General features: G+C 65.8%; 1 protein-coding gene across 1 annotated transcript; it reads left to right on the top strand.

Moving 5' to 3' along the window:
* Positions 1–1,668: 1,668 nt before the first annotated feature.
* On the top strand, positions 1,669–21,505 carry MMP15 (matrix metallopeptidase 15). Its single transcript, XM_055146155.1, has 10 exons — positions 1,669–1,972; positions 12,890–13,038; positions 13,482–13,610; positions 14,591–14,898; positions 15,883–16,044; positions 16,699–16,928; positions 17,422–17,560; positions 18,987–19,137; positions 19,211–19,326; positions 20,020–21,505. Exons 1-10 carry the CDS (start codon positions 1,805–1,807, stop codon positions 20,472–20,474), a joined length of 2,007 nt encoding a protein of 668 aa, XP_055002130.1. The 5' UTR covers positions 1,669–1,804; the 3' UTR covers positions 20,475–21,505.
* The last annotated feature ends 588 nt before the right edge of the window (positions 21,506–22,093 follow it).

Here is a 22,093-nt window from a genome sequence, read left to right as displayed (position 1 = left end):
AGCAATTTTTAAAAGATAAAATCTGTCATTGTTACCACTTTGACTTTTTTGGGTTTTTTTTTTTTTGCTTTTTGGCACCCAGCAATGCACAGGAATTACCCCTGGCAGTGCTTGGGGGACCATATGGGATGCCGGGGATCAAACCTGGGTCAGCCGCATGCAAGGCAAACGCCCTACCCGCTGTGCTATCGCTCCGGCCTCACCACTTTGACTTTTATCTGTTCTCCTTAACATCGCGCTCCCCCCACCCCTTTCACCTTGTGGGTTCAAACAGGTATTTTCTCATGAACTCTCCCAGATCCCTGCGGATTTCCGGAGGTGAGGCGGGTGGGCGCGCAGGTAAGGAAAGCTGCGATTTCCGGGACAGGGAGGGGAGCAGGCGGGACGGTCCCCGCCCTCCCGCCCTCACCTCCGGGCCCAGCCGCCCCTGCCCTGATCTGCTCTGCAGCCTCGTGGACCTTGGACTAGCCCCCACCTCCAGGGCCGCGAGCTCAGGCCTTCCGCGTCCACCCTCCCCAACCCACCTGCGGATCCCAAGCGAGCAGAGTAAGATCGAGCGGGCTCAGTCACGGTGTGGCTGTGGCATGTCGCTGGCAGCACGCACTGGCCACTGCGTGGACCCCTCCTGTGCTCTAGGCCGGGAGAGGAAACAGACTGAAGTTCTCACCCCAGCCCTTGACCCATGTTCCGGAGCAGGACGTGGACACTGAGAAAGCTCCAGGGAAGCGGCCGGACTGTGCTCAGTCCACCGCGCCCCTCCTCACCTGGCACCTAGGATAGGTGGCCAGGTCAGCCAAAGACACCCTTGCCTCGGACCACCACGTGTCTAGGGCTTTGCCTAAAGCAGCACCTCTGGGTGCCTCCTCGCCCGGCCCTTCTTCCAGCCCTGCTCCCACCCCGCACCGCCCAGGTGGAAGAAAGAGGCACCTCCAGACAGTCTTGCTATCGCCCCCTTGGTGGGGGGTGGGGGGATCGCTTTGGAAGTCCATCTCCCCCCCCTCCCTCCCCCGCAACCCTAGCACAGATTGGGAGTGACTGGGAAAGTGGGCGGGCAGGGACGCCTCCCGCCGTCTGGGAACCGTCGCCGAACAGCCGCCCGTGGGGCCCGGCCGCCGGCACCTGCTACGGAGAGGCCCGCCGCTGGGGGTCCCGCCTCCGGCCCCCGCCCGGGCGGCGCGCAGAGAGGCGCGGGCCCTTTAAGAGCGCGACGGCCGCGGCGCGCGGGGAGGAGGGCCGGGAGCGCCCCGAGCTGCGCCGAAGTCGCCGGGGACGTCGGGCGCCGGCTCCCCGGCTCGCTCACTCGCTCCCGCCGGCCGCCGGCGCCTCCTCCCGGGACCTCGCGGGGCAGCCGGGCCCGGTGGGGCGCGGGAAGCGCGGAGCGCCCGGGCGGGAGGCGCGCGCCCTGCCCCGGGCATGGACAGAGGGAGCCGGGCGCGCAGGGGGCGCCGCGGGACCGGGCGGCCGGAGCGCTGAGCCAGACAAAGGCGCGGGACTTGCGCCCACTCTCGGCCGCCGGGCCCCGGGCGCCAGGCTGCGGGACGCCCCCGGCGGTGGGCGCGGGCCGGCCCCCTGCCCCGCGGGCCAGCTCGGTGCGCGGGGACCTGCCGTGCGCCCCGCGTCTCGCCGGCCGTGGGAATTTGCCGGGACGGGGTGGTGGTGGCGGCGTGGGGGGGCGGGGGCACACCTCGGCGGACAGCGGGACCGGGCGGGCAGCCAGGCAGCGTCGCAAGTTTCCGCGCCGCGTGCGGAGCCCGGGCGAGCGGGCCGGCCCCGCGTGCAGCGCGCCCGGCCGGACACCCCGAGCATGGGCGGCGACGCGAGCGCGCCCGGACGGCCGGGCCGGCCGAGCAGCCCCCTGGGCGGCCGGGAGGAGGCGGCGAAGGCGCGGCCCCGGCTGCTGCCGCTGCTCCTGCTGCTGCTGGGCTGCCTGGGCCGCTGCGCCGCGGCGGAGGACGCGCAAGTCAACGCCGAGGTAAGGACCCCCCCGCCTGGCCCCTCGGGCCCCGGAGCCGGGGTTTTGGGGGGCTCCGGGGGCGGAGGTAGCCACGCCCGCCGGCTGGAGCTCGGGGATGGAGGGCGCCCACTCGAGCCCCCCTCCCCCCGGGGGCGGGGAAGAAAGGGGACCTGGCCGGCTGTCCCTCTCCGGCCCGCCCGCCGCGGGGTGCCTCTCCAAATCCCCGAGGACGTTTGGCTCGCGCCCGCTCCGCACCCCGCCGCCCGGCTCCGTGCACCGATGGCCCTGCGCCCCCACCCCCGGACCTTGCCTCCCCTCCTTCCTTCCTGTGGGCCCCCCCCCCCGCCATTCCTCGAGAGCCCGGCGGGCGCGCCGGGACCAGCTTGGCGAGCAGGCAGGGGGCTGCTCCGGGCAAGGGACCCCGGGCGGAGCCGCTGTCGCCTGGGGAGTCGCTGATCGGAGTGGCACAGCCTCGCGCGCGGCGGGTGGGAATGGGGTGGTGGGAAATGGGGGTGCGAACCCGCGGGGCAACAGACCGCGGGGTGCTTTGGCGACTTTCTTGGACTCGCGCGCGGGTCAGAGAGAGACCCTCTCTCCCCTGGAGCTGCCTCCCCGCTGACCCCCGGCGCTGTGCGCCGGGTGGGGCGGGCGCGCTCGGAGCATCTTCTGCCCGGAGCCCGCCTGACGTCCCCGAGGGCCCTTCTCAGGATCTAGTCGCCCGGGTGACAAAGCACGGCCTCCTGGCGCAGGGTCGGGTCCAGCCAGCGCCCCGGGCTCCGTGGGGTGCCCCAGCAGCGCCCTCCCGAGCAGCAGCGAGCGCACCAGCTCCCTGCCCCCGCAGCAAAATGGGAGTCGTTCTTTCCCGACTCGTCGCGACCTCGCCCCCAGACCAAGAGCCGAGGAGGACTGGACAGCGAGCACGGGGACTGGAAATGCGGTCGGCTGGAGCCTGGGTGCCCTTGGGCCGGCCTGGAGCCTCCCTCCGGGGCCCAGTGCCCTGTTTCTATTTGCAGCCCACGGGTGCTCCCTCCCAGCCCCAGTGGCTTCCTCACCTCCCCGGGCAGCCTGGGAGATTTTTCCTATGGAAGCTTGCCCTTCCCCGCCCTACTTTAATAAAAGCTGGGAGGAAGGGCAGGGAATTCCTCCAGGCTCGAGTTACACCTCCCATCAGTCCCCCACCTGCTCGGCCGGCCGCCCTCCCTCCCGGGCCAGCCTGGCGAGTCACTGCTGAGTGCTGGCCCCTGGCAGCCTGGCAGGAGGCAGAGGCGGATCCCAGCCGCCGGCCATCCCCATTCACACAGACACTCCAGCCGGCCCGGAGCTGGTTCCTGCGGGGTGGGGGGCTGCTGGCCCCCCAGAGAGCCGTTGGGTACACCTGCCACTCTGGAGCAGAGAGCAGGGCAGCAAGTCCCAGGCCCTCCCGGAGTTTATGAGTCTCTGGGGACCGGAAGCTGCCAGGGATGCAGCCCGCACGGCTGGCCCTGCCCGTGCATTGGCCTCGGAGATGGCCAGGCGGAGATGGCCAGGCGTGGGGGCCCTGCAACTGAGCTGGGAGGGGCTTCCTGCTCGTCTTCCCTTTGGCCTGCTGGCGCCCATTCCCCTGCCAGCCCCAGGGAGGCCCACAGACTCCACAGCACCCAAACATCATGGTGGCACTGAGTTTCTGTGACAGGCCCGCAGCCTCTCCCCGGGGCCTGCCTGGGAACCCAGAGGGCTGACGGGACCCTCGGATGTTGGTGGGGGAGGTAGATGAAGCTGGACGGAGGGTTCGGGCAGAATGTGCTTCCCAGCTCCGGGTCATCTCCGGGCTAGATCTGTTCTTTGGAGTCTGTCCGTTCTGATCCGACTGGGCTCAGAGCGTCCAGCAGCCCGGGCTGCCTGCCCATCTGCCAGCAGGCTGCAGGGCGCCTCCCCAGCTTCGGAGTCTGAGCCTCGTGCCCCCGAGCAGGGCCGAGGGGCAGGCAGGACCCCAGCCTTCAGTTGGTTCAGGCTAGAGGGGGCGGAGTGGGCCAGCGCCTCCCCTCCCATGTTCTCTGCCCCCCCCCCGCCCCCATACACACGCCCTGGGCGCCAGTGCTGCGGCTGCCCAGCCTGACTTGGTGCCTCTCACCTGAGCACCCCCTTCTGCTCTCTGCCCTTCTCTCTCGGTCTCTCCCCATCTCTCTCTCCCCCACTCTGCCTCTCCCCGTCTCTGTCTCTCTCACTTGCTTTCTCCCTCGCTTTCTCCCCCTCTCTCTCTCCCTCTCTCCTGCTCTCTCTCCTCTCTGTCTCACTCTCTCGCTCTCACTCTCTGTCCCTGCTTCTCTCACTCGCTATCCCTCTCTCTCCCTCTCCCTCTCTTTTGCTCCCTGTCTCTCGCTCTCACTCGTACTCTCTGTCTCTCTGTCTCTCTGTCTCTCTCCCTCTCTCCCTCTCTCGCTCTCTGGCTCTGTCTGTCTCTCTCTGTCTCTCTGTCTCTCTGTCTCTCTCCCTCTCTCCCTCTCTCCCTCTCTCCCTCTCTGGCTCTGTCTGTCTCTGTCTCTCTGTCTCTCTTGTTTGTGGGCCACACCCGGTTGTGCCCAGGGCTTGCTCCTGACTCTGCACTGAGGACTCCCTGCTGGCAGGGCTCAGGGGACCCTGTGGGATGCTGGGATCAGACCCGGCTGCCCGTAGGCAAGGCAGGCGCCCTCCCAGTCTCGTCCTTCTGACCTGCTCTTCCCGCAGCACCTTGCCCACCCTGCAGAAGTGTTTTTCAGGGACGCCCTGGTCCCTTCCTACTGGCCCACCCCTCCCCCAACCCCACTCCTTGCAGGTGACTCACCTGCACGCTGCCTCCACAGGTGTGGTAACTGCAGCTCAAACCCAGACACACCCTGCTCCTCCAATAAATGTCCAGGTCCCCCTTCTCTACTCACCCCCCGCACCCCGTTCATCTGAGCAGGGCATGCAGAAGGAGGGCAGGGCTCAGCTTGAATTGGGGTGGGTGCTGCCCCTTGGGTCTGCTGAAAGCCACAGCCCCCACGCCTGTACCCCCGTCTCTCCCTGTGCCTCCCTGTCCGCCCCCCAGCCCCCGACACACCCTTAAATATGGGGCTGTGGTGATTCCCCCACCCTGCCCTTTCAGGGTCGGGTCATGTGGGGCCAGTGAAAGCCCATAGACCCTGCATCTTCTCTCTTCTCATCCTGGCACCATTTATTTATTTATTTATTTATTTTGGCTTTTTTGGGTCACACCCGACGATGCACAGGGGTTACTCCTGAATCATGCACTCGGGAATTACTCTTGGGAGGTGCTCAGGGGACCATATGGGATGCTGGGAATCGAACCCAGGTTGACCGCGTGCAAGGCAAACGCCCTCCCCACTGTGCTATTGCTCCAGTCCCCTGGCACTTTTTTTTTTGTCTGTCCTTCTTTCTTTCTCTCCAATACTCTAGTTCCAACCCCGGAGACACGCAGGCCAGTGGGCGTGGTGGGGGGCTGGTTGCTGTGATTCGGACCCCATGGACTGCCCCTGGTTCTGGGAGTCAGATGCCTCCTCGTGGGAAACAGCAGAGGGACTGGGCACAGCCCCGAGGCCTTTTGAAGGCTGGGCACGGTCTTTTCACCTACTCCTAGGACGGGGAGAGGCAAGATAGGGACACATCCAGGCCCCGCCAAAGACAGCAGCCAGAATCCCCATGCCCATGGCCCCGAGCTCTGATGCCAGCTGAGGTTAGCAGAGCTGCCAGGCGTGGGCCCGCCCTGCCAAGCACTCAGCTCTGGCCACCCTACCCGCCTTCGGCCTCAGGCCTCATCTAGATATTCCCTGCCATCAGCCGTTATCAGCTCAGCCAGAGACTCGAGTCTGAGTCCCAGGTGTCCCCGCCTGGCTCTGGTTGAAGCCGGTGCGGCCCGGTGATGCCTATACACGCAGCACAGCCAGAGTGACGAGAATGAGGGGTGGGGGCCAGGTTGGGAGCCAGAGCCTCTGGGCTGGGATTCGTGCCTGGGAACCTGTCTGGACGCCTGCCCTTGCCCCAGAGGAAGGCCCGTGAGGAGGTGGCAGAAGGTAACACCCAGGAAGAGGGCTCTTCCCTGCCCCCAGCACCCCAGTCTTAGACTCCCAGCCCCTGGGCCGGAGAGATGGTACAGCGGGGAGAGCGTTTGCCTTGCCTGAAGCCGACCTGGTTCGATCCCCGGCGTCCCATACTTAGGGGTCCCTGAACCCCACCAGGAGTAATCCCTGAGTGTCTCTGGGTGTGGCTCCCCACCCCAAAAAAGACTTTGAGGGGCTGGAGCAATAGCACAGCGGGGAGGGCATTTGCCTTGCATGCGGCCGACCCAGGTTCGATTCCCAGCATCCCATATGGTCCCCTGAGCATCGCCAGGAGTAATTCCTGAGTGCAGAGCCAGGAGGTAACCCCTGTGCATTGCCGGGTATGACCCAAAAAGAAAGAAAGAAAGAAACAAACAAAAAAAGACTTTGAATTCCCAGCACATAGAACTGTTGGAGGGGGGCAGAGAGATAGTACAGCAGATAGGGTGTTTGTCTTGCACACGACCGAGCCGGTTCGGTCCCCAGCATCCCACATGGCTCCCCCAAGCCGTGAGGAGTAATTCCTGAGCATTGCTGGGTGTGGCCCAAAAAGCAAAACAAAAACAACAACAAAAAATGACCAGTGAGGAGTCGTAGGTCAGAGGACGCTGCTGTCTGTGGAGTGCTTGCTCCAGCAGCGCAGGAAAGGCGGGAGGCACCAAGCCCCGTGGCCAGACATCTCTGGGGCTGCAGAAGCATGCGTCAGGGGCCTGTGCTGGGCTCCTGCTCCCCTCCCGGCGTCCTGAAAAGCACCCCACCTCCAGATGTGTGTGAGCCCCAGGGACTCTGTCAGGGCGCCTTGGCCAGAGGAACCCCGGAAGGAAGGAGGTGACCCCTGCAGACACTGTCCCAGAGCCGTAGTGCAGAGGGACCGCCTTGCACGCGGCCGCCCCGGGTTCGGTCCTTGGCACCTCATATGGTGCCCTGAGCCCCACCAAGAGGGATCCCTGAGCATCACCCGCCGGGTGTGGCCCAGAGGCTAGAAAGAAAGAGCGTGTTCCGGCTGCCCGGGCACAGAGGCTGTCGGCGGCTGGTCTGCGGGCGGGCGCTGTCGGTTCCGCAGCCACAGGCAGGAATCTCAGAGGTGTGCCGGCCTGGCCAGGCGCCAGGACACAAAGCCGAGCTCTCTCTCCACACCCCATTCCCCTGGTGGGGTGTCAGGAAGTGAGCCTGCTAGCCCAGCCCCCTCCCTTCATCTGGGTAGGCCCGGGTCCTCGTGGGCAGCCACCCCGGAGACCGGGGGCTGGGTCGGCTCTTGGGCTGGCCCCCAGCCCTGGGTCCTCTCTTCCTCTTTCCCGTCCCCCCTGGGTGAGAGCCCAGATTTACACCCAGCATGTACAGGCAGGGCCCCTGGGACCCGGGAAGCACTTGGGAAATGGTGGCAGCACCCAGGGACGGCGAGAAGCAGGGGGCGGGCACACACTGGTGGGCACGTGTTCCTCGTTTATGGGAAGGGGATGCGCCAGGGGCCGGAGCGATAGTCCAGCGGGGAGGGTGCTTGCCGTGAACACAGCGGACCCGGGTTCGATCCCTGGCATCCCCGAGGGCTGCCAGGAGTGATTCCTAAGCATAGAGCCAGGAGTGAGCCCTGGGCATAGCAGCCGTGACCCCCAGGAAGCAAAAAGGACTCCAGCACCTCCCGGGGCAGTGCCAGGAAGAGGCTTCCCTGTGTGTCGGGGGCTGAGGAGGGTGTCTGTGAGGGGGCAGCAGGCTTCTCGGCCTCTTCTGCACGGTGGTTCTCGCCCCCACTTTTTACTTTAATGCTGCTGTCTTCTGTCTTCTTTGGGGTGTCGGGGCCTGGGGCCATACCCAGCTCTGCTCCAGGCTTGCTCTGGCTCTGTGCTCGGGGATCACTCCTGGTGGGGCTCAGAGGACCGTACGTGGTTTCGGGGAAGGACCTGACCTTGGCTACGAGCGAGGCAAGTGCCCTGCCCGTACTGCCGTCTCTCTAGCCCTGGACGCCGTCTGTGCACTTGACACGCACAGGTGTACGGTGGCTGCCTCATTCTACAGCAGGGGAAACTGAGACTGAGGCCGAAGAAGTGACCCCAGATCTCTGTAGCCGGTGGGGTGACGTCAGGGCAGAGCTGAGCCCAGATGACCGGTCTGGCGTGGAGCCCGGGTTGCCGGCCTCAGGCGGGGTGGAAACTGTCGGGCAGGGCCTTGATGCCCTGCTGAGGCCATGCCACCCGGCAGGAGCCCGCTGGGCCGGAGGGGGCGTGGGAGCCAGAGCGGTCTCCAGCACCGGTGCAGCACCCACAGGGGCTCCCATGGGGGCCCCTCGGCCTGGCCGGCAGCCCACCCGAAGCTGCTAGGGAGCAGGGCACCCCCCACCTCGGGGCCCAGGACCCTGCTGCTTTTCCTCCAGGCTGGGGTGGAACGGGGGGGGGGTCTCTTTCCTGCCCCTGGACAGCCCCCTGGTGCCAGCCACTTTCCCTGTCACGGTTCTTTGGGGGTGGGAAATCTGAGCTCCCCTCCCAGAAGCGAGTGTGTCCCCGGACTGCTCCAATAGATGGGCCTGGCTGCCTGGAACGCCGGCGACTCCCTCCGCGAGGACGGGGTGACTTGGGGAATGCGTGGGGCCAGGACTGCCACCTGTGCCCCTCATCCTGCCAGGCCCAGGGGACAGACGCGGGAGGTGGGGTGCTGACGAGTGCCAGGCCTCTCCCACCCTGACGCGTGGTCTGAACCCAGCAGATTGCTGCTCAGCCTAAGAACTTCCGAGCATCCTGTGCACAGGCTAGAGAGCCCCCCGGCTGACAGTGGGGACCCGTCTCTACAGGGGCGCTGTGGGGTGTGTGCGGCCTGGTGGCCCCGAGGGCCTTCAGGTTCCCCCCGGCTGGTACGTGAGCTCCTGGATGGCGTGTGCCTGGGGCAGGGACCTGGACAGGGTCGCCTACTCCATGCCCGCCCTGTGCCCATTGTCATGGCTGGGACTGAGCCCCCCTGCCCCGCCCTGCCCCGGGGAGGACGGTGCGGGCAGGCGGGCACTCTGCCCACGCCTGGTGCCATCGCGGGGCCTGCTGGGGCCGCCCTGCCCTGCCGGGCAGCCGGGCCGGGACTGCAGAAGGCCTGGGTGACAGCCCCGGAGTTGACAGACCCCAGACTGTCCTCACGGCAGCCTCCGCGCGGGCACGCCCCTCCCCGGGGCTACTTAATGCTGGCTATTGATCGCGGGCCGGCCTTGGCCCGCTCTCCCAGCGGGGGGCGGGGAGGGCCAGTCCCGCTGACGTGGCCCTGCGCCCAGCCAGCAGAGATGGGGGTGCGGGGAGGGTCGGCTGAGCACTGGCCAGGCCTGCGTGTCCCCAGCCAGGAGGAGCCGGTCTCTCGCCCTGCTGCACGGTGCACCGGGGTGGCCCGCTGCTGGCTGCCCGTCTGTGGGGGCTGGGCGACGCCAGCTACACTGGGAGCGGGGTCACTCTTGGGGGTGCTCAGGGATCCGAGCCAGGCCTGCTGCGTGCACACAGCCCTTTGACCGTCTCCCTGGCCCCCACTGCCCCTCTCTGAGCCCCACTGTTCATCTGCCGGGAACGGCCTTGGAGACCTTCCAGGGGACCCGTTTCCAGCCTCCGCTGCAGGTGGAGAAAGGGTGGAAAACGCTGCCTTGGGATGCAGTGCCGTGAACGGCTGGGCGGGCGGGGACGGGCTGGCCCCTGACGGCAGGGCTCTTGGCTGCCGTCTGTGTGGGCTGCCGGGAAGACCAGGGCACCAGGAACCCGCCTCCCCCCCCCCCACCGGACTCTGGGGGCTGTTCTCACCTCTCCCCGGAAGCCTCTGTGCTGATGATGACGACGGGCTGGCTCTCGGCTCAGGAAAGAGGATGAGAACCAGAGCTGCAGACAGCCCCCGGGGCGCAAGACCTCCCCTTCTCCAGCCTTCTGTGCCTCAGTTTCTCCACCTGCACAGCTTTGGGGGTCAGGCCGGGGTGCTTGTGTGAGCACTGCTCTGGGTCACCCAGGGCTGGAGACGGACGGACCGTCCACCCCTTCTCTGTTTTGAGACTGGGAGGTGATCACAAAGTTGGGAATTGTTCCCTGCCACCCTCTTTTGTTATAGTTGTTTTGGGGCCACGCCCGTTGTTTTGAGGTGGTTCTCAGGGGTTACTCCTGGCAGGCTCAGGGCACCATACAGGGTGCCGGGGACCAGAGCCGGGTCAGCCACGAGCCAGGCAAGAGCCCCACCTGCTGTGCGTCGCCCTGCCCCCAACTGCTCGCCCCGTTTGTGCCCTGGCCGCAGAGCCCCCTGAGCGAGTGGGGCCTCAGGGTGCAGGCGCCCCTGCCCCCAGCAGGAGAGACACTGTCCCCTGTGCACCCCTGACCCAGCACCCTCACACCCCGTCACAGCACTGCAGGGGGTACGGGCAGGTCGCCAGGACCAGCCTCCACCTGCCCTGCCAACCGGCAGGTTCCCTGGCACCGCTGGTCCTTGGCACACAGCCCCTGGCCTGCTTCTGCCGAGGCCGGACTGCTGCCCGCCCTGAGAGCCTCCTCAGTGGGGCCTCTCCAGCCCCGCGGGGACCTGGAGGCACAGGGGTCAAGGGCAGCTGACACGCAGGCCGTCTCCCCCGGCCTGCAAAAAAGGGTCCCCGCCCCCAGGGAGCTGCCCGCCAGCCTCTGCGCTGCCCCCCTGGCATGGAGTCTCCCCGCTCCGGGGCCTCCCTCCCAGGTAGACAGGCCCGGTGCCCCTCCCCCGCCGCCCCGGCCCCCCTCGCCTGCCTCCTGTCACCGGCAGACGCTAATCAGCCCCTTGGTGGCCCGTGATTGCGCTCGCTCTTGCGGAGATATTTTTACCCTCCGTGCAGGGTGGCGGCGAGGTGCCCTTGTCGGGGCAGCACCCCCTCCCTTGCCGGCACCCTCAGACCTCACCGGCTCCCCGAGCGCCCGCTCCCCTCCCCCACGCACCCAAGACCACCACCTCGGGAGAGGTTTCCCGCGTGCAGGCCCCCGCTGGGCCCCCCTCGGGTGAGGCGGCCTGTGGGGCACAGGGAGCTCCTGACCCCCCCCCAGACTGCCACCTGGGGGAGCTCCTGCCCTTCTACCCAAAAGGCATTGCGTGGGGGCCACCTCCCCTCCCCTCAGAAGCCCTGTGAGACCCCCTTGTCGGGTGCCGCACAGTTGCTTCTTTGCTCCAGCGTCTGCCCGCCCCTCCCTCCCTCCCTCCCTCCCTCCCTCCCTCCCTCCCTCCTTCCTTCCTTCCTTCCTTCCTTCCTTCCTTCCTTCCTTCCTTCCTTCCTTCCTTCCTTCCCTCCTTCCCTCCTTCCCTTCCTCCCTCCTTTCTTCCTTCCCTCCCTCCCTCCCTCCCTCTCTCCCTCCCTCCCTCCTTCCTTCCTTCCTTCCTTTCTTCCCTCCTTCCCTCCTTCCCTCCTCCCTCCCTCCCTCCCTTCCTTTCTTCCTTCCTTCCCTTCCTCCCTCCTTTCTCCCTTCCTTCCCTCCTCCCTCCCTCCCTTCCTTTCTTCCTTCCTTCCCTTCCTCCCTCCTTTCTTCCTTCCTTCCCTCCTCCCTCCCTCCCTCCCTCCCTCCTTCCCTTCCTCCCTCCTTTCTTCCTTCCTTCCCTCCTTCCTCCCTCCCTCCCTTCCTTCCCTCCCTCCCTTCCTCCCTCCCTCCTTCCCTCCCTTCCTCCCTCCCTCCCTTCCTTCCTTCCTTCCTTCCTTCCTTCCTTCCTTCCTTCCTTCCTTCCTTCCTTCCTTCCCTCCTTCCTTCCCTCCTCCCTCCCTCCCTCTCTCCTTCCTTTCCTCCCTCCCTCCCTCCCTTCTTCCCTCCCTCCTTGCCTTCCTCCCTCCCTCCCTCCCTCCCTCCCTTCCTGTCTGTTTTGGGGTCCTACCCAGCAGTGCTCAGGAGTCACTCCTGGCTTGGCACTCAGCACTGGTGCTGCTCAGGGGGCCACACGGGATCAAACCCAGGTTGGCCCCGTGCAAGGCAAGCGCCCTCCCACCATGCGACGGCTCAGGCCCCAAGCCTCATCCATTGGCCTGTGGCCGGCCCTCTGGGCTCAAGCTCTGGCAGTTTCTCTGCACTGCCCTCTTGGGCCCCTCCCGCTGGGGGTTCCGGCTGGGCTGGTGGGTGTCTGAGGGCACAGGTGCCCTGGGCCCTGGATGCTGCCTCTGGTGGCAGGCAGATGTGGGCGTGGCCAGCGACACGGCTGCTCACTGCCAGCCAGCCTCGAGCCACCTCGCACCCCGGAGAACTTCACAGCGCCTGGCTCTGGGGGGCTGCAGAGCCAGGGCGGGCCGGGGAAGGTGCTGAGGACACAGTCCCATGAGGACATGCCCCCAGAGCCCCCTGCAGTGGACCTCGTGCTCTCCCGGCCCAGGGACCTCAGGTGTCTGGAACCTTTAGGGTTCCCAGTGGTTTGTCCCCTGGGGGGCTAGTGTGGATAATTAGGGCCACTGCGGACACTGCTTCGGGGAGAAGCCCACAGGGAAAGCCCTTGGTAGAGGGGAATGAGGGAAGGGCAAGATCTGAGCTTTTCCTCATCGATACTTCTCTAATACCCTCTCCCTGGGTGATGCAGAGACCTGGAGCAAGCGAGGGAGGGAGGTCTCCTGGCAGTGGGAGCCGTGAGTGCAAAGGCCCTGAGGCCCCCAGAGAGAGCCCAGCTGGTTGGCTGAGTGAGAGCTGAGCGGAAGCAGACCCAGGTGGTGAGAGCCTGGTCATTCCCACAGGGCTGGGCTTTTCCTCTGAAATGAGAAGCTTCCGGAGGGTTTAGAGCATCAGGCAGATCCCATGGAGGGGACCTTTGGTCCAGGTTTTCGAGAACAGCTCTCGAGGTGGAGGCAGGGAGAGCAAGGAGCAGGGTCCAGCTGCAGGTGGCGGATGTGTGTGTGTGGCGGGGGGCGGGGGAGGGGGCTGGCCGCTGAGCAGTCGTGGCCTTGTCTCTGCAGAACTGGCTGCGACTCTACGGCTACTTGCCCCAGCCCAGCCGCCACATGTCCACCCTGCGCTCCGCCCAGATCCTGGCCTCTGCCCTGGCTGAGATGCAGCGCTTTTATGGCATCCCCGTCACGGGCGTCCTGGACGAGGAGACCAAGGCGTGAGTCCCTGCGGCGGGCTAGCTCGTCCCCGCCTCTCCTGGGCATGCGGAGTTACGGGAGCGAGGACTGGTCCTCGGGGACCTGTTGAGAGGGGTCCATGTGGATCTTGGCTCGGAACTGCCAAGGGACGTCTGTCACAGGCGGGAAACGGGCGCCGTGTGTCTGGGGGCACGGCCCAGCCTGGCCTTGGTCTGAGACAGGGACGCCCCGTCCCCGCTGAGCAGAACCTCTCACGGACAGGCTTCCGGAACGCCCCTCCTGGGGCATGCTGGGCACCCCGTCCTCCAGCTCATGGGCCGCCCCGTTCTCCTGAGGAGCCCCCTGGGAGTCTCCCAGCCCCGCACAAGGGCCAGTCGGAGGGGCTGGCAGAAGGGGGGCACCCCTGGGGGAGGCAGAGCCGTGGGAGGCCGGCTCGGGGCTCACTCTTGCACCTCTGGCCCAGGTGGATGAAGCGGCCTCGCTGTGGGGTGCCAGACCAGTTTGGGGTGCGTGTGAAAGCTAACCTGCGGCGGCGGAGGAAGCGCTATGCCCTCACGGGGAGGAAGTGGAACAGCCATCACCTGACCTTCAGGTAGGGACCCCCGCCCTCCCGGGGGCCTCGGAGGGCTTCCTCTCCCAGTCGTGCACCCCGGGGTGCTGGGCAGTGCCGCGAGGTCTTGCTCCCAGGCTGACCACCGAGAAGCTGCTCATGCCGGGGAGTCCTCACCCCAGCCCCCGGCCCTGGCAGCAGCTCCAGCCGGGGGGGACTCCTGGGGCCCACTCTGGCACGCGGGCAAGCCAGGCAGCACCAGGCGTGGGAATCCTGGCATCTGATGGGGGGGGGCAGGCCGCCTGGCACCCACACGAGCCCCATTTCTGGCACCTTCCTCCTTTCTGCGAATCCCCTGGGTCCCAGTCCCCAAGGGCCCTGTTCCAGCCCAGCCACCCGGAGCCTGGGGACTGGAGGAGGAGCAGCCGGCTTGGCAGCCTGGACCCCAGCACCCCTCTGGGGTCCAAGCCCCGGCCGTGGAGATCTGGCCAGCTCCGTGACGCTGAACCGGGTTTATGGGGCGATCACAGGCCCATCTCACTTGGCGGGGCATGTCCAACCTGAGTTCACTGAATCCATCCCCTTGGGGGCCCCGGGGCGGAAGCAGAGGTCACCTGGAACTAAAACTATCAAGGCTGAGTCCCCTGCCCAAGGTCATGGCGATAATGTTAGAGCCCAGCCTGGAACTGGCCCGACGTCCAGCAGCGCTCTGCCTGCATTTCCCTCCCAACCCTCAGCCCTTCGCCCGCCTCCCACTTTCTAGGACCTTTTCTTGGCCGGCCGTCATCTGCACTTTTTTTTTTTTTAAACTGAATGGCTTTCTTAATTAAATAAGCTTGTTTGGCACAATGCCGTCTTATTTCATGATACCACGGTGGGCCCCCCGGGCCTGACATGGCAGCTCCCTTTGGCAGGGAGCCAGTCAATGTTGTCCCTAAGCTTTGTCAGGTCCTGTGTGAGTCCCGGCCACCTACCCGGAGCCCCCTGTTCACTGGCCCGTGTCCCTGCACCCTCCCCCACAGCATCCAGAACTACACGGAGAAGCTGGGCTGGTACCACTCCCTGGAGGCAGTGCGCAGGGCCTTCCGGGTGTGGGAGCAGGCCACGCCCCTGGTCTTCCAGGAGGTACCCTACGAGGACATCCGGCTGCGGCGGCAGAAGGAGGCCGACATCATGGTACTCTTCGCCTCCGGCTTCCACGGGGACAGCTCCCCGTTCGACGGCATGGGGGGCTTTCTGGCCCACGCCTATTTCCCCGGCCCAGGTCTGGGCGGGGACACCCATTTCGATGCAGATGAGCCCTGGACCTTCTCCAGCACTGACCTGCATGGTGAGGACAGCTCGTTGGGGCAGTGGGGCCGGGAGGGGCTCCTGATAGCCACGCCCCTGACACTGACCCCAAGACTCCAAGGGCTGGTAAGGAAGGGCTAGCATCAGTGGGGATTTTTTTGGTTTTTTTTTTTTTTTTTTTTGCTTTATGGGTCACACCTGGTGATGCTCAGGATTATTCTTGGCTCTGCACTCAGGAATTACTCCTGGCGGTGCTCAGGGAGCCATATGGGATGCTGGGAATTGAACCCGGGTCGGCCGCGTGCAAGGCAAACGCCCTACCTGCTGTGCTATTGCTCCAGCCCCTCAGTGGGGATCATTGTCCCCATTTCTCAGAATTAAACTGGAAAGTTAGAGGCACAAAAGACAGCCCAAGTTTTTAATTTTATTTTGTTGGTTTTTTGTTGTTTGTTTTTTACTGCAGAGCAGGTGGGGACACTGGGCTCAGGTCTTACTCCTGGCTCTTGCTCAAGGAACACTCCAGGTGGTGCTTGGGGGACCATATGCAGTGCCAGGAATTATGCTGAGCTCCTGTATAGGCAAAGCAGGTGCCTTACCCACTGTACTATTTTTCTGACCCCTTTCCCCCATGTTTTTTTTGTTCCGCTTTTTGGGTCACACCCGGCGATGCACAGGAGATACTCCTGGCTCATGCACTCAGGAATTACTCTGGTGGAGCTCAGGGGACTGTATGGGATGCCGGGGATCGAACCCGGGTTGGCCTTGTGCAAGGCAAACGCCCTACCCGCTATGCTATCACTCCAGACCCTATTTTTTTTAAAAAAAAACAAAACAAAACAACAGCTTTGTGCCACACCGGTGGTGCTGGGAGAAGCTCCTGCCATGCCGGGGTCGTAGCCAGTGGTGCGCAGGGTACCATGCTGTGGTGGGAGCCAGCCTCCCACATGCGGGGTCTGTGCCCCAGCCATGGCACACTCCCTCCTCTGGGAGAGGCCTGAGCTGACCGCACTGCCACCCCCCTCAGGGAACAGCCTCTTCCTGGTGGCCGTGCATGAGCTGGGCCATGCGCTGGGGCTGGAACATTCTAGCAACCCCAGTGCCATCATGGCGCCCTTCTACCAGTGGATGGACACCGACAGCTTCCAGCTGCCTGAGGACGACCTGCGGGGCATCCAGCAGCTCTACGGTGAGGGGCGCAGGGAGGCCGGGCGCCGCAGTCGTGTCCCTTAGCAAAACTGACCACCTGCCGCTCTCCCATAGAGGTGGCCTCTCATTGGTCCCCACTTCCACCTCGGCCTCCGTGATAGGCTTCTTAGGCCTGGGGTTCCCGGGGCCCCAGACCTGTTCCTGCCAGTCTGTCGTGCTGCAGAGTGCTGCCAGCTAGCACATCCTGAGGTGGGGGGGGTTGAAGCAGGTGGCAGCCCCTCCCGTGGTGTCCCCTCCCCAGGCCCCACCTGAGGAAGCCTCTGGGTGAGGCCTCCTGAGGGCTGGGTCAGGGCTTGTGCTGGCTCTTTATGGAGGTTCCCACGGGACGCGCAGGAGCCAGGTGAGTGGGTCCCCGCAGCGGGCCTCTGCCTGTGTCCACTGCTCCTTGGTGGCTCTTGAGAACAGGCTGGCAGCCAGAAGCGAATGTCCCTGGGGCATGTGGAGGCAGGTGTGCCTCCACAGGGGTGTGGATAAGGGAGTCCTGAGGGTGGTGGGTGTGGGCAAGGGTCCACTGTGGGAGAACTTTTCACAGCTGGGCTGGGCACCCTGCCCATCCAGACTGGGGTGCCAGTACAACCTGGCATCCTAGCTGGATTCTGGGGGCCCCCCTCATTACCCTCTCTCCACCCCGCAGGCACTCCGGATGGTCAACCACAGCCCACTCGGCCTCTCCCCACGGTGACGCCCGGGCGGCCAGGACGACCAGACCATCGGCCCCCTAGGCCCCCGCAGTCACGGCCCCCCAAGCCAGGACCCCCAGCTCAGCCCCGTGCCACTGAACGCCCCGACCAGTATGGCCCCAACATCTGTGATGGGGACTTCGACACAGTGGCGGTGCTTAGAGGGGAGATGTTTGTCTTCAAGGTCAGCATGCACTGCCTGTGGCCCCGCCCATGCCCCCTCAGCCCCCAGTCATTGGCTCCGCCCAGGCCCCACTCCAGTCCCGCCTTCTCCTCTTAAGTCACGCCCGGTCCTAGGCCCCGCCTCCCTCCCTGGTCCGCCCACTCCCTGCCTTCCTGACACTGGCCCCCGCCTCCAGTTCATGGTCCCGCCCAGGCCCCGCCTCCCTGGCACTGGCTCCGCCTCTGGCCACACCTCCCCCGCCTGCACCCCATTCTAGCAGCTCCTGCCCAGGCAGAAGGAGCCAGTTCAGGGGCACGGGTAGGGCCCAGGCTCCCACAGTTAACCCAGGGGTCTCCCACTGCCAGCGTGCTCTCCCTGCTGCCGTCCCGGCTTTCTCAGCCACCGCCCCTCCCTAAGTGACCTGCACAGCCCCCCTGAGCTGAGCTGGGAAGAAGGGCAGCGGGGAGCTCCCGGGATTGGGCGGTGCAGAGTGCCCACTTCACTCCCTCCCCAGGGCCGCTGGTTCTGGCGCGTCCGGCACAACCGGGTCCTGGACAACTACCCCATGCCCATCGGGCACTTCTGGCGCGGGCTGCCCAGCGATATCAGCGCCGCCTATGAGCGCCAGGATGGGCGCTTCGTCTTCTTCAAAGGTCAGCCTGCCTCGTGTTACTGCATCTGACGTCGGACTCCGCTGGGCTCAGGAGGGGAGTCCGGGCTGCAGATCAGGGCCTGACACCCACTGGGGGGGCTCCTCTGGGGGTGGGGGTGAGGCGGGGTGAGGCCCCCAGCACAAGGCGGGGCAGGTGGACAAACCCAAGGGCTGGGGCCCCCAGACTGCCTAAGTGAGGGCAAGCGTGTACCCTCTGTTCTCTTCCTCCTCGCCTCTTGTGCCTTATAAGAGCACTACCCCCGCACCCACCCCTCCTGCCCTGGGTCAGGCAGGATTCCTAGGGTCTGTCTGCAGAGACAACAGCCTCCTTGGGCGGCTTCCTCAGGCTGTGTCCCAGCCCCTCCAGCCGCAGTGAGGTGGGGGGTGCTGGGCCATGCGCTGGGGTACCCCAGGATGCACCCCTACACCCAGCCACCCGCTCTTCCTCTGTCCAAGAACCGTGGGGTGAGGGGTTCACGTGTGAAGTGTGAGGAACGTGGGACATTGGTTCTGGTACCTGGGAGAGCCGAGTGTGCCCAACATGGGGGTGAGTGAGGTTGCGTGTGGCTGTGAACCTGTGGGTGTCAGTCCGTGGATTTCTGCCTGTGGGTCAGGGTGTGTATGTGTGTGTATGTGTGTATATGGATGGAATGTTTATATATGGGGGTGGGGGTGTGTGGGTGTTTATGTGTGTACATGGGTATGTATAGGTTTGTCTGTGGGTGTGTGTGTTTGTGTGTATGTATGTATACAGGTGGAATGTTTGTAGATGGGTGTTTGTGTATAGGTATGTGTGTGTATGGGTATTTATTAGTGTGGAAGGATGTGTGTGTCTATTATAGGGGTGTTTATGTGTGTATGTGGGTATGTGTATATGGTGTGTATGTATTGGTATGTGTATGTTTGTGCGTCTGTATGCATGTATGTGAGTGGAATGTTTGGATATGGGTATGTGTCTCTTGGTGTGTGTGGAATATGTGTGTATGTTGTGTGAGGTTTTTTTTTTTTTTTGCGTCACACCCAGCGATGCTCAGGGGTCACTCCTGGCTCTGCACTGAGAAATTACCCCTGGCCTTGCTCAGGGGACCATATGGGATGCTGGGAATCAAACCCGGGTTGGCCGCAAACGCCCTACCCGCTGTGCTATCACTCCAGCCCCTGTTATGTGAGTTTTTATGTGTGTACATGGGTGTGTGTGTGGGTGTATTAGTGGGGAAGGGTGTGTATGTCTGTATTATATGGGTGTTTGTGTGTGTCCATGGGTGTGTGTATATAGGGGTGTGTGTTTATGGGTGTGTGTGTTTATGGGTGTGTGTGTCTGTGTTGAGTGTGACGGTGCGTGTCCGTGGACTGTGGGCCCCGGAGAGCACTCTGCCCTCCTTCAGCACCCCTCCGCCCCAGGCCTCACCCCCTGCCCCATCCCACAGGTGATCGCTACTGGCTCTTCCGGGAGGCAAACCTGGAGCCGGGCTACCCGCAGCCTCTGACCAGCTACGGTCTGGGCATCCCCTACGACCGCATCGACACGGCCATCTGGTGGGAGCCCACGGGCCACACCTTCTTCTTCCAGCAGGACAGGTGAGTGCTGCCCCCTCCCGCCTGGCCCCTGCAGAGTGCGGGCTGAAGCCTCCAGCTCCTGCTTCCCTCACAGGTACTGGCGCTTCAACGAGGAGACGCAGCGCGGGGACCCCGGCTACCCCAAGCCCATCAGCGTCTGGCAGGGCATCCCCGTCTCCCCCAAAGGGGCCTTCCTGAGCAACGATGCAGGTACCCGGCACCCCCGCCCTGTCTGCCCAGCACTCATACCCCAGGACCCGGTATTGTGAGGGCTTACACAGGGCACGCCAGTCAGACCCGAAGCCCCTGGCGTCCTCCCCAGGCGCCTCTGGGCGGCCGGACATGCTGACCCAGAGAGCTGGAGCCCCAGATCCCACCCAGGCCTGCCCGTGCCCTTCACACTTGCTCGTGGCTGTCCTGCAGCTTGAGGGGTGGCGGGGTACAGCCCCTCCTAGAGCAGCTGGGCTCTGTCAGTATCACCCAGCCAGGGAGAACCCCCCTCCCCAGAACAGCAGGGGGACGGGTGAGTCCAGAAATGCCATTAGCGCCCTCCTCCGGCTGCTGTGCTGGGCCTCCCCTCGCAGAGCCCAGGCGGTCCCCGGGGCTGAAGGGCTGAGAGGCCGTGGCCGGGTGGCAGGACGCAGTGTCCAGCTTAGCCCACGTCTCCACTGCACTGTGAGGCGGTGTGGCCCCACCCCAGCAGAGGCTGTGAGACCTGTTTGGGGGTCAGCCCTTGGGCACTGGACCCGCACCCGGGTCCTCTACGTCCTGGAGGGTGTAGAGACAGGAGACAGTCGGGGAGTCCATGCAAGGCACAGGAGGTGTGGCAGGCTGGTCTGGTCAGAGTGGGGGCGCCAAGCCCTGACCCCTCTCCGGCCTGCTTGTCCCCCGCCCCGCCTACAGCCTACACCTACTTCTACAAGGGCACCAAGTACTGGAAGTTTGACAACGAGCGCCTGCGGATAGAGCCCGGCTACCCCAAGTCCATCCTGCGGGACTTCATGGGCTGCCAGGAGCGCGGGGAGCCGGGATCCCGCTGGCCCGACGTGGCCCGGCCGCCCTTCAACCCCGACGTGGGTGCGCAGCCGGGGGCTGGCGGCGGGGAGGAGGAGGACGTGGACGAGGAGGAGGAGGACAGCGCCCGGGCCGGGCCCGACGGGGCCGGGGACGGCGGCAGCCGCGTGGTGGTGCAGATGGAGGAGGTGACGCGGACCGTGAACATGGTGCTGGTGCTGGTGCCGCCGCTGCTGCTGCTGCTGTGCGTGCTGGGCCTCACCTACGCGCTGGTGCAGCTGCAGCGCAAGGGCGCGCCGCGCATGCTCCTCTACTGCAAGCGCTCGCTGCAGGAGTGGGTCTGAGCCCGCCGGCCCCGGGCACGGTGCTAGGGGCGGCGTCCGGGGGGCGCGGTGCTGCGGGGGCACCCGGGCTGCCGGCGCCCGCCCGCCGCTCTGAGAACTGCCCAGTGCGGAGAGCGCGGCGCGTGGCTCTCTCTCGGGTCCGGGAGCCGGTGGGTGGAGCTCCAGCCTCCCCCCCACCCCTGCCCCCGCCCCCGCCCCGCGGCGCGCCCCCTTTTTATTTATGCCCGGGTTATTCTTCCTTGGTCGGCGCCTGGCACACTAACTGCATTTGTTTCCGCGCAGCAGCCCGGAGCAGGGAGGGGCGCGGGCATTGTCATGGGGGTTCAGAGCCCTGCAGGGCCAGAGTGGGTCCCCCCTCCCCCGGGGGCGGTTGCGGTTCCGCCCAGCCCACCCTCCGTGGCCGTAAGCCCTGGCTGGTTGTGGGAGCTGCCGGGCCCGGGGTGTCTGCTGCCCCAGTCTCTGCCTTAGGAAGCGGCGGGGTCTCTCCTTCTGCCCCCCCCCCCGCCCACCCCCCGACCATACCCCTTCACTCAGCTGCTTCTGTCTAAGGGCCCACACCGCCCCCCGCCCCCCGGAGCCCACACGCCTTCCCTCTGGACCTGCCTTACCGAGGACCAAAGGGGTCTGCCAGGGCCCCTCCCAGCTACTTCCCAGCCCCCACCACCCACTCTTCTCTCCCCTTTGCCACACCTGCCCTCTCCCTGCCTCCCTTTGCCCCCTGGTACCCACGCCACTGTCCGCAGGGGTCTCGGGAGCCCCCACCCCAGTGTGCCAGTGTCCCCGCCGCCCTGGGGGACTGCTGGGCCCAGAGTCCGGGGGTGCCTGCTTCCAGCCCCTGTGGTGACCCCAGAGCCCCCTGGCCGGGGAATGCTCCCCACCCCCCAACCCGGAGAGAGCGGGCGGGCGGCTGCGGCGGGAACGGTACTGTCCTCGGGCCTGGCCCCTGCCCTCGGAGCCGGGAGCACCCGGGCCCCCCACGTAGGTCCCGCCTGTAAAATAACCTGCGCTGATTAAACTGGTGGCTGGCGTGGCCTCCTGTGTCAGGGGCCTGGCGCTGGGGGGCTGCGGCCTGGGCGGTGGGGGCCCTTCCTTCCCCAGGGCCTGTGGCCGGGACACCCTGGGCAGGCTGAGCTGGGTCCTGGAAGGGGGCGGGGGGGGGCAGGGGGGGCAGGCCAGGCCCCCGTCTTCCCGCCCAGAGGGGCTCCTGGGCAGAGCCTGAGGCCGCTGAGCGCCTCCCACCCCCGGGCCTGCTGCTGCTGCTGCTGCTCTGCCCACCCGCCCCCCAGCCCCTGCCCCCTCCTTTCTGAAGCAGGAAGCCTGGACGGGCGCAGAGGCCTCTGCCCCGGGGGTCCGGCCAACCTGGGGCCCGACGTTCGTGCTCCGGGCTGAGTCTCAGGGTCTGACTGGTCAGCTGCGGGGGTCCCACCGCCAGCCGCCCCCGCAGGGCCACGGGCAGGGTCCTCCCCTCCACAGGCCCCACCCTCCCCCGCAGCTGGGCGCCCCCTCCTAGCCCCCCTGGATCCCACCCTTTCCTCTCTTTGTGTTGTGTGGAGTAGGAAACACGGGCCCTGGGGAAGCCCAGAGGCCTCAGGCCGGGCGAGGAAACGGCCTGTGAGTGT

This window comes from Sorex araneus, chromosome 8, assembly GCF_027595985.1.
Source record: "Sorex araneus isolate mSorAra2 chromosome 8, mSorAra2.pri, whole genome shotgun sequence".
In the NCBI taxonomy this organism is placed as follows: domain Eukaryota; kingdom Metazoa; phylum Chordata; class Mammalia; order Eulipotyphla; family Soricidae; genus Sorex; species Sorex araneus.
This window is presented reverse-complemented; position numbering and strand designations above follow the sequence as displayed.

Coding starts and splice junctions, on each gene's coding strand:
- MMP15 (XM_055146155.1), top strand. CDS start 1,805: ATGGGCGGCGACGCGAGCGCGCCCGGACGGCCGGGCCGGCCGAGCAGC. Junction 16,045..16,698: donor GGGCATCCAGCAGCTCTACG/GTGAGGGGCGCA, acceptor TCCACCCCGCAG/GCACTCCGGATGGTCAACCA. Junction 16,929..17,421: donor GGGAGATGTTTGTCTTCAAG/GTCAGCATGCAC, acceptor CTCCCTCCCCAG/GGCCGCTGGTTCTGGCGCGT.